Genomic DNA, 13,540 nt, shown 5'->3' on the forward strand with positions numbered 1-13,540 from the left:
GTCAAAGGGTCCTCCAGCTCCTGGCTCTAACAACATCACAAGACAGTGTATCGAAAGAGGAGTCTACAAAGCTGATTCTGCCCACGATGCCTTGCTCTCCCGACTTTCAGGAAAGTCGGGGCTTCAGTGTCTCGTGGACATTTTCAAAAATAGTAATTTATTGGGATTTAGTGAGAATTGATTTAAATAAATTGAGATAAGTGTTTTTTTAATAGTGGCATTGTCTTCCAAGTGTTAACGCAATCATGACAGGTTCTCATTTAAGCTGTGATCAATGGACACATTCACCTGTAATTTGTTATTGGAGGACCAATGTTTTGCCGGAGAAGTGTGTGGAGGCAACATTCCAGGTCTTCATTTTGTTTTGAATGGGGTGACATTTCTTACGTTTATTAGTATTAAAGTATTATACAAAGAAAATGATCTGCGCAACATTTAATTATCTGAGGGTCCCCACAAGGAAGTTTCTTATTCATATACAGTATTTAGATGATGTTTCAGGAACTGAAGCTATTGCTCAACATGTGATATTATGTGTATTTCTATGTTTTAATGGCCTTTATTATAATTCCAAGGACAATGTTGGGGTGATCATCAGCTACATTTTTCCTAATTTCTTAGCCATTTGGCATTATATTATGATAGATAATTATATTTAAGATAATTTTCTCAGATACCAGTTGTGCACCATTTTTTCATATACATCTTCATAGATTATTTTCAATCAAGCAGCTACAAGATATTCTTATCTTCATTGCTGTTCTGGTAATATTTGCCTTTTGATGGTGTAAATCAATTTTCCCTTATTATAAGTTTTTACTTAGAGAACAAAACACATATTAATATTCATTTATAAATATGGGATTAGTTTAGGGGGCTTTGTCTGGACAACATATAAAATGTCTTATCACAATAGATAGGTAAACATGCTGCAATGAAAAATACAAGGCTTCTTGTTTAAAGACAACATAAATACATTTATAAGAAATAACAAACTAATAGGTCAAATAAATACTCTTTTATGGTGTTACTGGTCCATATATGTTACTGTCTATGTATGTTTTCAAAAGCTTCACAATTTTTTATTATTGTGAGAAAAAAGAATGCATGCATTGAAAAGCTGAAGTAGACCTAGAACTTGGAGAAAAAAAATCCAAAGAAAATAAAAACAAAGTAGGGAAAAACTATATCAGAAAATGAATCAGACACTGGAAGTAAAAGTACAGAAGGAAGTGAAAGTGAACAAAGAAGAAAGTGAAGAATCAATATTAGAAGATGACAGTTCAGACTCGAAAACTTGAAGTACAATGTAAGATCTGACTTTTCACTTTGTTGACCAAAACGGTCAGTTAGATGGGGAAGTTGCAGAGACTCAAACAATGTTCCCTCTAATTTCTTCTTGGCTGTGTGTGCACAAAAAATTATTTGGTGCTTACTTTTTGAATGGTATGTGCACTTTTAAAAAGCTGGTGTGCGCACATCAAAATTATGTTGGTATTACACCTTACCTGCACAGAACATTTGCCAGACTACCTGTGTATTGGAGAGAGTTGAGCCATTGTGTGCCAGGAATTGACCGATAAGCCTTTAAATCTGTTGACACTTTAAAAGTGCAATTTCATTTATCAGTGAATAAATGTTGAATGGTACACACTATGGGCTTGTCTTCCCTTTTTATTTAATTTTTTTAGATAACTGAAGATTAATCAACTTTCTTTAAGGCTAGTGTGTCCTTTGGAAGGAATTGATTATCTGGACTGTTTAATCACCGGTTTCAACCCTTTGGTGTGAATACTGTGTGTGTGTGTACATACGTAGATATATAGTATATACGATTGTAACGTGTTTCCCCATGAATAATAAAACTTCAATTATTCATATAAGAGAGTGTTAATTCATCTCTGTAATATATCACAATTTTGATCCTGCACCTTGCAAGTATCATATGGATTGAGTGCTGGCATATTGGGACTTATATTTATAAGTATTTGCAAACTGTTAGCTGTGTATTGAGTCCAGCTGCTAAACTGACCTGTTACCCAGGTCTGGAAATATATGACAAAAAGCACCCCGAACTGTTGAGCAGCTGAATCAGACAAGAATGGGGGAACATTAATAAAGGACCAGTAAAACAAATATTATTTGTAAAAAAATCATTCTAACCCCCCCACCCTCAAATAACACATCCACCCTGGACAAAGTTAATTATTTTTATTGTTTTATAAATAAATACCTAGACAAAATCCCTCTTCCGGTTGTGTACTGAATTAAAAAGGCAATAGAGCAACATGGATTCTGTTATGTGTGCGCTCTTTCTTTAAAACCAGAAGTTGTGGCTCCTGCTTCACAGAGGATTTCAGCCTGCTTTGTTCTCCATCTTTTTGTGCATCACCGCATTTAGATTTGGGGAAAGGGTGTGTGGTAACAATATTATTATCCTTTTATTTCTAAAAGGGCTACAGCGTGAAACATTAAAAATTAAACTTTAAAAATATTGTTTTTTTACAGTGTCCAACCTTTTTTTCAGAAATGGGGCTGAGAAAAACACCCCTAATGGATCTGTCATGCTTTTTATTTCATGGTGTAGTTAACTGCAGTAGCTTCACTAAATTGTCTTATGTTTTAGTCCCTTAGAAATGGATATATATATATATATATATATATATATATATATATATATATATATATATATATATATATATATATATATATATTATTTTTCCAAGCTAAATATGGCATGATGCAAAGTCAGGCTAATGAGTTGTGGAGATCTAATTGTTTATGCTCATACCAAGTCAAATGGCCATCACCCAAAAACATTTGTAGGAAATTAAGAGATTTATTGTAAGAAACACCAGAAGTCTTCCCTATTCATCTGTATAGCCCTATTCTTCTTAACTGTCCCTTGTTTGGTGCTGCATCTTCACTTTATGAGAGAGCATGTTAAAATAATAGTACTGTGTGTCTCCACCCAAGGCCAGGACAGAATGTTATGTTATTCCTCCTTGGTAACTGAATTGCTATCACTAGGTTCCGTGCCTTGAAAATAGCCAGAGCCCTGACAAGGACTGCCTTTCCTTGTGCTCCATGAAAGAGAACACTTTGCTGCAACATGCACTGAGGCCTCTCCCTACAGTAGGCCTCCTAGGGTAGCTACCATTTGGCCAGTTGAATCCAGGCAGGGGACGGGGCTTGGACACAATGGGGACGGGCCTGTTCCAATCACAACCCTCAATTCTACTGATAGCGGAACATGCCAAGTGCAAGCAAATGCAGCATGGAAAATGGAAGAAATGCAACTTAGAACACTCAAGTACAGCCAGGCAGAATATAATGGAATCAATTATAGAATGTGTTTATTTGCGCTCAAACCTGCGTTTTAACATGTGTTTAACACATAATGCAAAAAAAAAAAAAAAAAGTTTTTTTTTTGTCTAAGGGCGGCTCGGCTGTGCTTCACTAACTTGATTAGCCGGACCCCCCTGCTTTCAGCGTGCTCCCAGCTTCACAAAATAGGACACAGCAGCTTCGTGCACAGAAGCTTTTCTCATATTAAGATTTTCTGTACCCTCATTGGTCCTTGAAGAATAAGTCCCCGTAAATCTGCATTGGGATTGGATCCCCTTATCCAATTCCTGTACAGATTTACCGGGACTTATTCTTAAAGGACCACAAGAGTACAGGAAATCTTATTAGGAGAAAAGCTTCCGTGCACGGAGCTGCTGTGTCCTATTTTTGTCCTATTTTGTGAAGCTGGCAGCACGCTGAAAGCAGGGGGGCACCTTAGACACAAAACTCTGGCAAGCAATTTTTTTAAAAAAATTTGGGGGGGATCTGGCCAATTATTTTTACTTGCAGGGGGCCCCTGATCACCAATGGCTTTTTATAACTTGTGGGGGGGGGGCCCAGGCCATCAATTTTTTTTATTGCAGGGGGCCCCCTGATCACCAACGGCTTTTTATAACTTGTGGGGGGGCCCAGGCCATCAATTTTTTTTTACTTGCAGGGGGGCCCCTGATCACCAATGGCTTTTTATAACTTGTGGGGGGCCCAGGCCATCAATTTTTTTTTTTACTTGCAGGGGAGGGGGGGGAGCCATCAATTATTTTTTTACTTGCAGGCAGACCCCTGATCACCAATGGCTTTTTTATGGTGGGCCCTGGCGCAAATGTTTTTTTTTAACTTATAATGGGGCCCTGATCACCAATTATTTTTTTAACTTGTAGGGGGACCCTGATCACTGATTATTATTTTTTTAACTTTTTGGGGGGCCCCGATCACTAAATATTTTTTTTTAACTTATAAGGGGGCCCTGACCACCAATTTTTTTAAAAAAAAATTTATGGGGGGCCCTGGCACCACAGTTTTTTTTAATTTAGAAGGGGGCCGGACCATCAATAGCTTTATATAACTTGTGTGTGTGGGTTACCTTTTTTAGCACTGATGTCTGTGTGGTCTTTTAACTGTAGGGTGGAGTGGGCAGGGCCCTAAAAATTTTGTTGTACTGGGCCCTGTGATTTCTAATAGCGGCCCTGCATACTGAACATACCACCGTTTGTTTGCTATGGGGGTTACTGCACTGGGGGGAGGTAGCTATAACATGAATACATGTACTTAAGTACAGACTTTAGAAATTAGGCATTTTTGTAAACTGTAGGGTTATTCTGTAGAAGCCTGATTTTACATTCCCCTGAATTTATGTTTTCCCAGATTATTCACCATTTGCAATTCTGCATTCATTTTTTTACCTGGGACCTGTCTTATTTAGTGCCTTAGACTTATGGCTCCCCATTTAAGATCATTTCCTGCCTTCCAGCAGCACCAGCATCTACTATTGGAAGCGTTTCCCATTCATTCAAATGGGAAATGAGTGCAAAAAAAATAGTACTTAAAGCGATACTTACACTATCCTATAAAAAGGGAATGTGTAAGTATTAAGTAGTTGCTGCACCCGGAATAGTTCACCCCAGCCCCGCAAACCTTTGCGCAGCCGACCTGCTGACACAGCTAACTGATCTTCTGCCTTGCTTCTGTGACGGTGGGCTGAAGCGATTCTTTCATAGGCTGAAGTCCTGTTTTCATTTGTAATCAGCCTATGGAGGGATCGCACCGCCCTCAGCCCAGCGTCACTGAAACAGCACAGAAGATTTTTTTAGAAGTGTCGGTGGGTCAGCGGGGCTGGGGGCAGCTTTGAGGGGGGCCTTCAGGGGAACTATTCCAGGTGTAGCAACTACTTGATACTGACACGTTCCTATGATTTTTATAGGAACGTGTCGGTATCGCTTTAAAACATTACCAGTAATACTATTCTGCCATAGTCCTAGTCTTACATAGCAATTCACATTAAAGGGGTTGTTTTAATATAGCAGAGACCAATTTGTGGTTTTTGGCCTTTGTAGCTTTTCCTACAGCAGCTCTCCAGGTGGCAGTTTCAGCAATCTGGTTGCTAGTGTCCAAATGATCCTAGTAGCCCATGATTAAGTGCTCTTGTGGGTATGAAATGCATAGGGTGAATGGAGATGCAAGTATACATTTTTTAACTTTGGCTAATAAAGATATTTTTAACTAAAATATTTTGGTCCTGTGGATCCCTTTGAGTGCTGGACAGCCCTGCTCTTTTTTGACAAATGATCCTAGTAACCGTGCATTGATTTGAATAAGAGACTGGCAGAAAGATGAGTAATAAAAAGTAGCAATAACAATAAATTTGAAGCCTTACAGAGAATTTTGATGGAGTTAGTGACCCCATTTTAAGCTGGAAAGAGTGAAATGAGGAAGCCGAACAATTCAAAAACTATAAAGAAGAAAAAATGAAGGCCAATTCTTTGTGTTAACAGCATTAACACAAATCGTAAAATGAAGATGTCATTTCACACCTATAAGTCTTAGTCCTTAGTAATGTAAATTAACTTTAGTATATTATAGAATGACCTGTTCTTAGTAATGCCATCTAATTCCTGGTGTCACGGAGTCTATTTTTTCTTGGTAATTAGCACCTATATTCTTAAATAAGCGGTGTTGGGCTGGAGACCTTCGGGCCCACTTGAGGATCTGCGCTAAATGGCCACTGACATGCTGATCCCCGGAATCAGAATTTCTTCTGGGACCTCAGTGGTCCAGTTCGACATTGCTTTTCAAAAGATGTCATTTTTCCAAATTGATGTATTGTAAGTCATCTTTAGTATAACTACCTGCAGACTAATATCGAAAAGGAAGGAAGCTGGAAATTAAATACTTATTTGAAATTTCAACTTTCGTTGTTTATTACTGTTTGGCTACATTCTCTACAATTTTCAGCAGCATCTGAAAGACAGTTAATGTATATTTATGTACAATGAAATATAATGAAAATTCTTGCAACATCAGAAACAAGAGCCACAATGAACTGTACAATATTAAATGGTAACCTGTGTTAATACAAGCTTCCTCTTCTGTAACATGAACAAAATGACACAATTTTTTTTTCATCAGCATGAGTTTAAGGATTAGTCCCCTTAAATGCTACAGAAAAGAGCAATATATTGCAAGACTAATGCCTACTCTGTCATTGAAGGGTCTCTCCTTTTATTTTTGCAATAAAGAAACAGCATCCTAGAAAGGCGTTTAGTTTGTTATAAAGGAATCTGCTGTCCCCTAACATTGTATTAAGTCAAGAGCAATAGGTTTCACTTAATGTATTTCATACTTACAGCCTCCTACATAGAGAATCTTTCAGCCAACAGAGAACAAAAACCTCCGTAAAGTCTCAGTAACCAGCTCTGGGTAACAGAGCATAATAAACCAGGCTTACAGTACTGTGTAAATGTTTTACAGATGTGTACACATGCTTTATCGTTAATGAATTCATCTGTTTTTTGTTTTTAATTGCCACTTTTAAATAGGGCAATACTATTGGTTTGCAACAAATAAAAAAAATACTCAAAGCAACATTATTTAGCAGCAAAATAAAAGTGCCATCTAGGAGACTTAAAAAAAAAAAAAAAAAAAAGTTCAAACCATTTGTACAAGGGCAAACAGCTGCTGAAAGGACATGGATAACTGAAACGGACATCTGTACAGCAATATACATGAGTGCGAGAAGGGAATTTATCATTATCCTGCATAGAACATTTTATTGAAGGTTTTGGTAACTCTTGTGTGTTTTATGGCAATGTAACAAAGAGAGAAAAAACAAATGAATCACAGGTATCAAGTGGAATGATCCATAAAAGGAACTTGTGGTGGGGGTTGCCAATTTCAAATAATAAAAACAAACAAAAAAGTGAAACGTGAACAATTCTTATGGAATATGTTAAAACTCCAAACATAAAGTGTGAAACCCTCTTATAGTCGGCTTTGGTTTAAATAAATGGGTGTTGGAGTTTGTGGGCAGTGCTACAGTTTGTGATCACTTGGGTGCAGTGTGCTCATGATCAAAAGTTTTTTTTTCCTTTTTTTTATTTTTTATTTCTTAAATAATGAAAAATGCCCTTCGTGCTAAAACTCTTCAGTATCAACCAATCATGTAGCAGTATTACAAAGTTTATTTACAATGTCCTCTCTGGAAAGTTTTTTCTCATTATATTTAGTTTTGTCCATATTGAATGCACATGGTGGGACAAACGTGTACATACTGACCGTGGCCCCAAACTTGCGTAGGAACACAACCTAAAGCATTGCACCTCATTACTTTGAAAATGGCTTGTAGGACAATGAATTGAGGCCAATGCCAAATCACATCATAGTCAAATGGTAAATTTATTCACAGTCTCATTTGCTCTTGCCATACTAATAACACTACAGAAAAAAAAAAAAAAATCTCCCCAAAAACACACAGTTATCTTCAAACACCTTCTTGGTTTTCCTTTAGCGTCAAGTCAAGCAAAAAAATGCTGCGCCGAAAAGCTATGTAACGAATCATCATGCCAAACTTGGGGCGAATATCAGTATGAAATGATGCTTGATGTAGGGTTTGTTGGAGAGGCCACGAGCCCAGGCATATGTAGATTTCCTGAAGAGTTGGATCTTCTCATATGCGGGAGAAGATATGCTTCATTAGCCAGTTGGTGGACATCAAACCTGTCCTCCTTTCGGTATGCTAAGCATCGTCTAATAAAGCCCTGAAAATAGGAAACATTTTAAGAAATCACACTTACGCCACTACAAAACCAAATTTTACGCAGTAAATATTATTCTGGTAATTTAAATGATCAAAAAAAAAAAAAAATTGCATGAAGAATGCTTTTTATCAGTGGATTACATGTAAATCGACACAAAACCTCTTTTTTGGTGTTCGATTTTTTTGTGGAAAAAAACATTTATTGCAGCTTTTCAGTCTCAAAGTTCCACAAACTTATACAATATATATATGGTAAAATGCATTATTAAAGGGGTTGTTCACCTTTAAATTGACTATTAGTAGGATGTAGAGAATGATATTCTGAGACAAGATTGGTTTTCATTTTTTATTATTTATGGTTTGAGTTAAGCTTTTTATTCAACAGCTCTCCAGTTTGCAAGTTCTGCATTCTGATTGCTAGGGTCCCAGTTATCCTAGCAACCATGCATTGATTTGAATACGAGACTGGGACATGAATAGGAGAGGCTTGATTAGAAAGATGCGGACTAAAAAGTATCAATAACAATACATGTGTAACCTTACAGAGCATTTGTTTTTAGATAGGGTCATTGATTCCCATTTGAAAGCTGGAAAAATGCTCGTGATGACTGCAGTGCCATGCATGACAGCGTGGCAAGTCTATGGGAACCTATGGGAAGCAACAAGCATAAAAAATGTTCCTGGGGTGCTGTGGTTGTGCATTTGGTAGCCACCATGCAGACTGTCAACCTACAGAAGGCTCTGTTTGGCAGTACACATGGAAAGAACTTACCTCCAAGGCAGGAATTAAAAAATAAGCACCTGCTTTGAGGCCATTGGGAGAAACATCCAAGGACTTGGTGAGCATCATATTGCTCACGAGCCACTGGTTGGGGGATCGCTGTCCTATACCCAGTGACTTAGTTATTCTAAATATCACCAGGAGCTGTATATAACTAGTATCCATGATCAATCTAAACACAGCATGTTATATTACCTTGGCTTCGTTGCTTACAACAGGCTTCACTGGAAACTGTATGTCTGTGGCTTTTAATATTGTATTTTCCTGTAAGATATCCTGTTGAGATTGATTGTGGCCAAATGGCTGAAAAACAAAAGGAGTTTCATTATTGACCACGAATTAAGAGTTGGGGTACAGTTCAAAATTAACGAGTATACCATACCTTTCTGCCATAGAGACACTGGAAAAAGATGACCCCTACAGACCACACATCAACTTTATTGGAGATTTTTGGGGGCTCCTTGCCCACGACAAAACACTCTGGTGGTAGATACCTGAAAGTTTACAACACAACATCAATAATTAATTTTAACTAAGCATGTGGCATTTTAATTTAAGCAATTTCACTGGACAAAATACAGGTATGGGATCCATTATCCAGAAACCAGATATGCAGAAAACTCAAAATCATGGGAATCATTAATTCAGTTTTTTAAAAACAGATTTTCTTTTTCTCTGTAATAATAAAACAGTAACTTGTACTTGATCCAAACGAAGATACAATTAATCCTTATTGAAGGCAAAACAATCCTATTGGGTTTAATTCATCTTTACATTGTTTTTAGTAGACTTAAGGGATGAAGATCCAAATTACATAAAGATCCCTTGTCTGGAAAACCAATCCCATCCCTGTACCATTTTGAGGAGGTGGACAAAGTTTTTAAAATTAATAAATTACTGCACAGGTTCTAATCTGTAGATCTTTCATTCTAATTATGCCTGTGGCAGTGGTTACTATAATATCCAAGTTAACCCTAAATCTAAATAGAGGCATTTATCTACTGAACCATACAAAGTTGTCTTATTAGTGCAACACTTCAACCCAACTGCTGTTAAATTGCACTGCAAATCACTGGTATGTTTATCAAGCAAAGATGGATGGTGGAGAACCAGACCTACCAGGATTTGTAAAGCACAAGGACCATTTGGCTAGAACAACTGCTGCAGGTATGTAAGCTTGTTTTATAGCGCTCTATTTTGCCTTTAATGGTAAAAACTAACAAGGCAAAATTGCTCAGAGTGCTCTTCTGAGTACTTTGGCAATTTACATTATTTTTTGTTCTTTGTTTAGATGTCAACATATTGTAAATATCCTGAATGTGTAACCGGAGTGCTTTCTGCTGTTCTATCCATGCAAGGGCTGTACATAGTAGCAAGTTACTGAGAAAGAAAAACATCTCCTGTTGCGTCTTTCATCATTCCTGTCACACCGAGTGATAGAACTAAGCAGGAAGCATCAGAAACACCGCCTGAATCAGTAAATTATGATTTTTATATTCTAGCCGACCTGAACATAACACCAGATGGCACTCTTGTTAGTCATAATATGAGCATTGATTGACTAATCCATAAAAGTAGAAGGAAAGTCAGTATTTACTTGGAGGTTCCAAAAGTTAGGTACCCCCAAGTGAATGTAGTTACTTACCTGACACCCCAGGCCGGTGCTCCTATCAACAAAAAACTGCAGCAGTCAGGGGGTTCTTCTAGAGAGCACCACAGAGCGATCATCTTCCTTCTTCTGTGCTGGTGCTCATGCGCAGTAGCGCAAAAAGTCGGCTATTTCCTTCTACTTTGCATGCCTCTGCCCCAGGAAATTTGAAGAAAGAAGAAGCAGGAAGACTATCGCTCTGTGGTGCTCGCTGGAAGAACCCCAGGCCGGTGCAGTTTTTCCCTGATAGGAGCACCGGCCCGGGGTGTCAGGTAAGTAAATACAATCACTTGGGGGTGCCTAACTTTTGGCACCCCCAAGTAAATATGCCTTTCCTTCTCCTTTAAGAAATTTTTTTTTGTAAAAAGCAAAAAAGATCATCGATTGCAGAGTTATACAGGTAGGTACATGAACCTGATACAAGTCAAAGAAGATTAGGAAAATGTATGTAAAACAAAGCAGTGAACACTCACCAGTATGTCCCTGCTCCTTGAGAAGTCAAGTCCATTCCATCCACACCATAGCTGTCATCATCCATTATCTTGGACAAACCAAAGTCTGTGATTTTTATTTCTCCACAAGCTGTCCCATCCACAAGAAGGATATTTCCTGATCAAAATGGACATTTCATTTGTTTTTATTCAATGATTCCGGATCTAAGCTTTTCAGTGTGTCTCTATTCAGTTTATTTAAACACTGAGCAAAAGCAATAAGTGTAAATGTGTAAAATTGATTTCTATAATATTAATAATAATAAAGGGTGATGCAGCAAATGCACATCATGAGGACACCCATTAAATATTTGCTGAGTTTGAAAACTATGGTCTTGTTATATGGTGTACTCTGGATTATAAAAAGACTATTCACCTATTAGAAAGCTTTGAAGCACAGACAAAGACAGGGGGAGCAGTGAGACAAGGTGACAGAGTCTGATAAGTGGCAAAAAGAAAAAGACAATATAGTGGTTTATGAGTATCATGCAGAATAGTGTGTTCTGCCTACCTGGCTTTAGGTCGTAGTGGATGATGGGAGGCTTTATCTCATTGAGATAACGTAGTGCATTGACTATTTGCATCACAATAGACCTGGCTTCTTTTTCTGTCATCAACTTATGCTGCTTTAGATAGAAGTCAAGGTCATTACCTTCACAGTATTCTAGCACTGTACAAAACCTGTAAAAGATAAAAAAAATAATAATAATAATTTAATAATTTAATTAATACAATGCTTACTGTATATGTATGCTTATTCATGTAAGACTCTAAAGGTGGCCATAGAAGCACAGATAATTTGGCGCGTGTTATGTTGTGGAAAAGAACCGACCGATATCAGCAGAAGACTTGGGGGCAAATCCACTAAGCGCCGAACGCTAGCGTTAATTCGCTAGCGTTTGGCATTTTCGTTACTGCGCAAATTCACTAACGAACGCTGGCGTAGTTTCGCTAGTGTTACTTCGCACCCTTACGCCTGGCGAATTTTCGCTAGCGACGTAACTACGCAAATTCACTAACTTGCGCAGTGTACTGAACACTACCTTTTACGCTAGACTTCCTTCGCCACCTCAGACCTGGCGAAGCGCAATAGAGTAGATAGGGATTGTTTCAAAAAAAGTCAAAATTTTTTCTAAGTCCCAAAAAACGCTGGCGTGTTTTCTACATTATGGGTGATAGGCTGAAAAAGATCGAAAAATTTTTTGGGGCTCCACTCCTTCCCCCCTACATTTCCTGACTCATGGCAACTTACCTAGACAGTGGGCACATGTGTAGGGCAAAATAAAAATTTTATTTGCTGATTTGAAGGTTTTCTAGGCATTTGTAGTGCTGATACGTGTTCCTCCATTGAAATTTGAATTTGGCGCCGTATGCAAATTAGCCTTCGCTAGCGTAACTTCGCTTTACATAGCGAATCAACGCTAGCGCAACTTCGCAACCTTACGCTACCCCTGAGCGCAACTTTCGGATTTTAGTGAATTTGCGGAGCGCTGGCGAAACTACGCCTGGCGAAGTGCGGCGAAGTTGTGCCTGGCGAAACTACGAATGTTAGTGAATTTGCCCCTTGGTTGGATACTGGTCGGCTCATCGGTCGGGCTGGACGGAAAATTTTGATTGGGTGCCTTTGAGGGCACCCAAACATTGGCCACTGTTAGTGCAGAATTCACACATACAGGTAGAATTCTTTTGTTTTTACTTGTATATCTGACTATTCAGCTCTACAAGTGTGTATTGAAATGAACGATCTTTTTTGGAAAGAAAGATCGTAATTGTTACATCTATGGCCACCTTAAGGTGAGCCCCAACTTTAAGATGGATCCCAAAAAGGGAATAAACCAAGAAAGTCTAATTTATTGTTACTGGTTATTCTAAAGAGTGAGTCTAACCCAGAGGTTTTTGTACTTTGTAAACTTTTTAAATCCCCCTTTTGAGGATCAACTAGTTCCTCTTAACTCATAACAAGGCTACAGAAATAGAAAACACTGCTGTATCAACCTTTCATCAAAAGTTCATGTAAAAAATAAGTTTTAAGTCACAAAACCTCACTCTGACCTACAAGAAGGATTTTGTGGAGTAGTTGGAGAGCAAATGATAGGGGATAAAACAGATGATAGTCTAAATGCAGTTATACTGCTTTTTACGAAGAGGTGAATCACATAAAAACACCACACAACAACCCAATGAGACAGCATTATGTGCACAAGACTACAAATTATATAGGACTTTATTTTATAAGCAAATGAGACAGGTGAGCAATACTTACGTGTCTGTGTCCAAAGAAAAATAATCGTAAAGTTTAACTATTCGGGGATGATCCAGTTCTTTATGTATTCTGTACTCTCTGCAAGCATGCCTACAACAAACAGCATGATCAGTACAGAATCCATGATAAGTGATGAGTTCACTATCAAAGGGATGCAAAATATTTACTTGTGGTAGTTTTCTTTCTTTTCGTCTCTCCAGCTCTTGTTTAGTTGATGTATTTTCACAGCAGCATACCTTTGTTCATAGAGATCAAAAGC

The 13,540-nt window shown here is 37.9% G+C and overlaps 1 protein-coding gene across 2 annotated transcripts in view; it reads right to left on the bottom strand.

The window, feature by feature from the left end:
• Positions 1-6,238: 6,238 nt before the first annotated feature.
• The window catches only part of tlk1.S (tousled like kinase 1 S homeolog), an 85,070-nt gene continuing 77,768 nt past the window's right edge, over positions 6,239-13,540 (bottom strand). For both annotated transcript variants that reach the window (XM_018238853.2, XM_041579162.1), the window contains exons 15-21: positions 13,449-13,540; positions 13,282-13,371; positions 11,530-11,699; positions 11,001-11,136; positions 9,262-9,373; positions 9,075-9,182; positions 6,239-8,099 (exon numbers count right to left, since the gene is read on the bottom strand). In XM_018238853.2, coding sequence (XP_018094342.1) covers positions 7,923-8,099; positions 9,075-9,182; positions 9,262-9,373; positions 11,001-11,136; positions 11,530-11,699; positions 13,282-13,371; positions 13,449-13,540 — 885 coding nt within the window. In that variant the 3' untranslated portion in view covers positions 6,239-7,922. The remainder of the gene's footprint in view (positions 8,100-9,074; positions 9,183-9,261; positions 9,374-11,000; positions 11,137-11,529; positions 11,700-13,281; positions 13,372-13,448) is intronic.

Source organism: Xenopus laevis, chromosome 9_10S (genome assembly GCF_017654675.1).
Source record: "Xenopus laevis strain J_2021 chromosome 9_10S, Xenopus_laevis_v10.1, whole genome shotgun sequence".
Lineage (NCBI taxonomy): Eukaryota > Metazoa > Chordata > Amphibia > Anura > Pipidae > Xenopus > Xenopus laevis.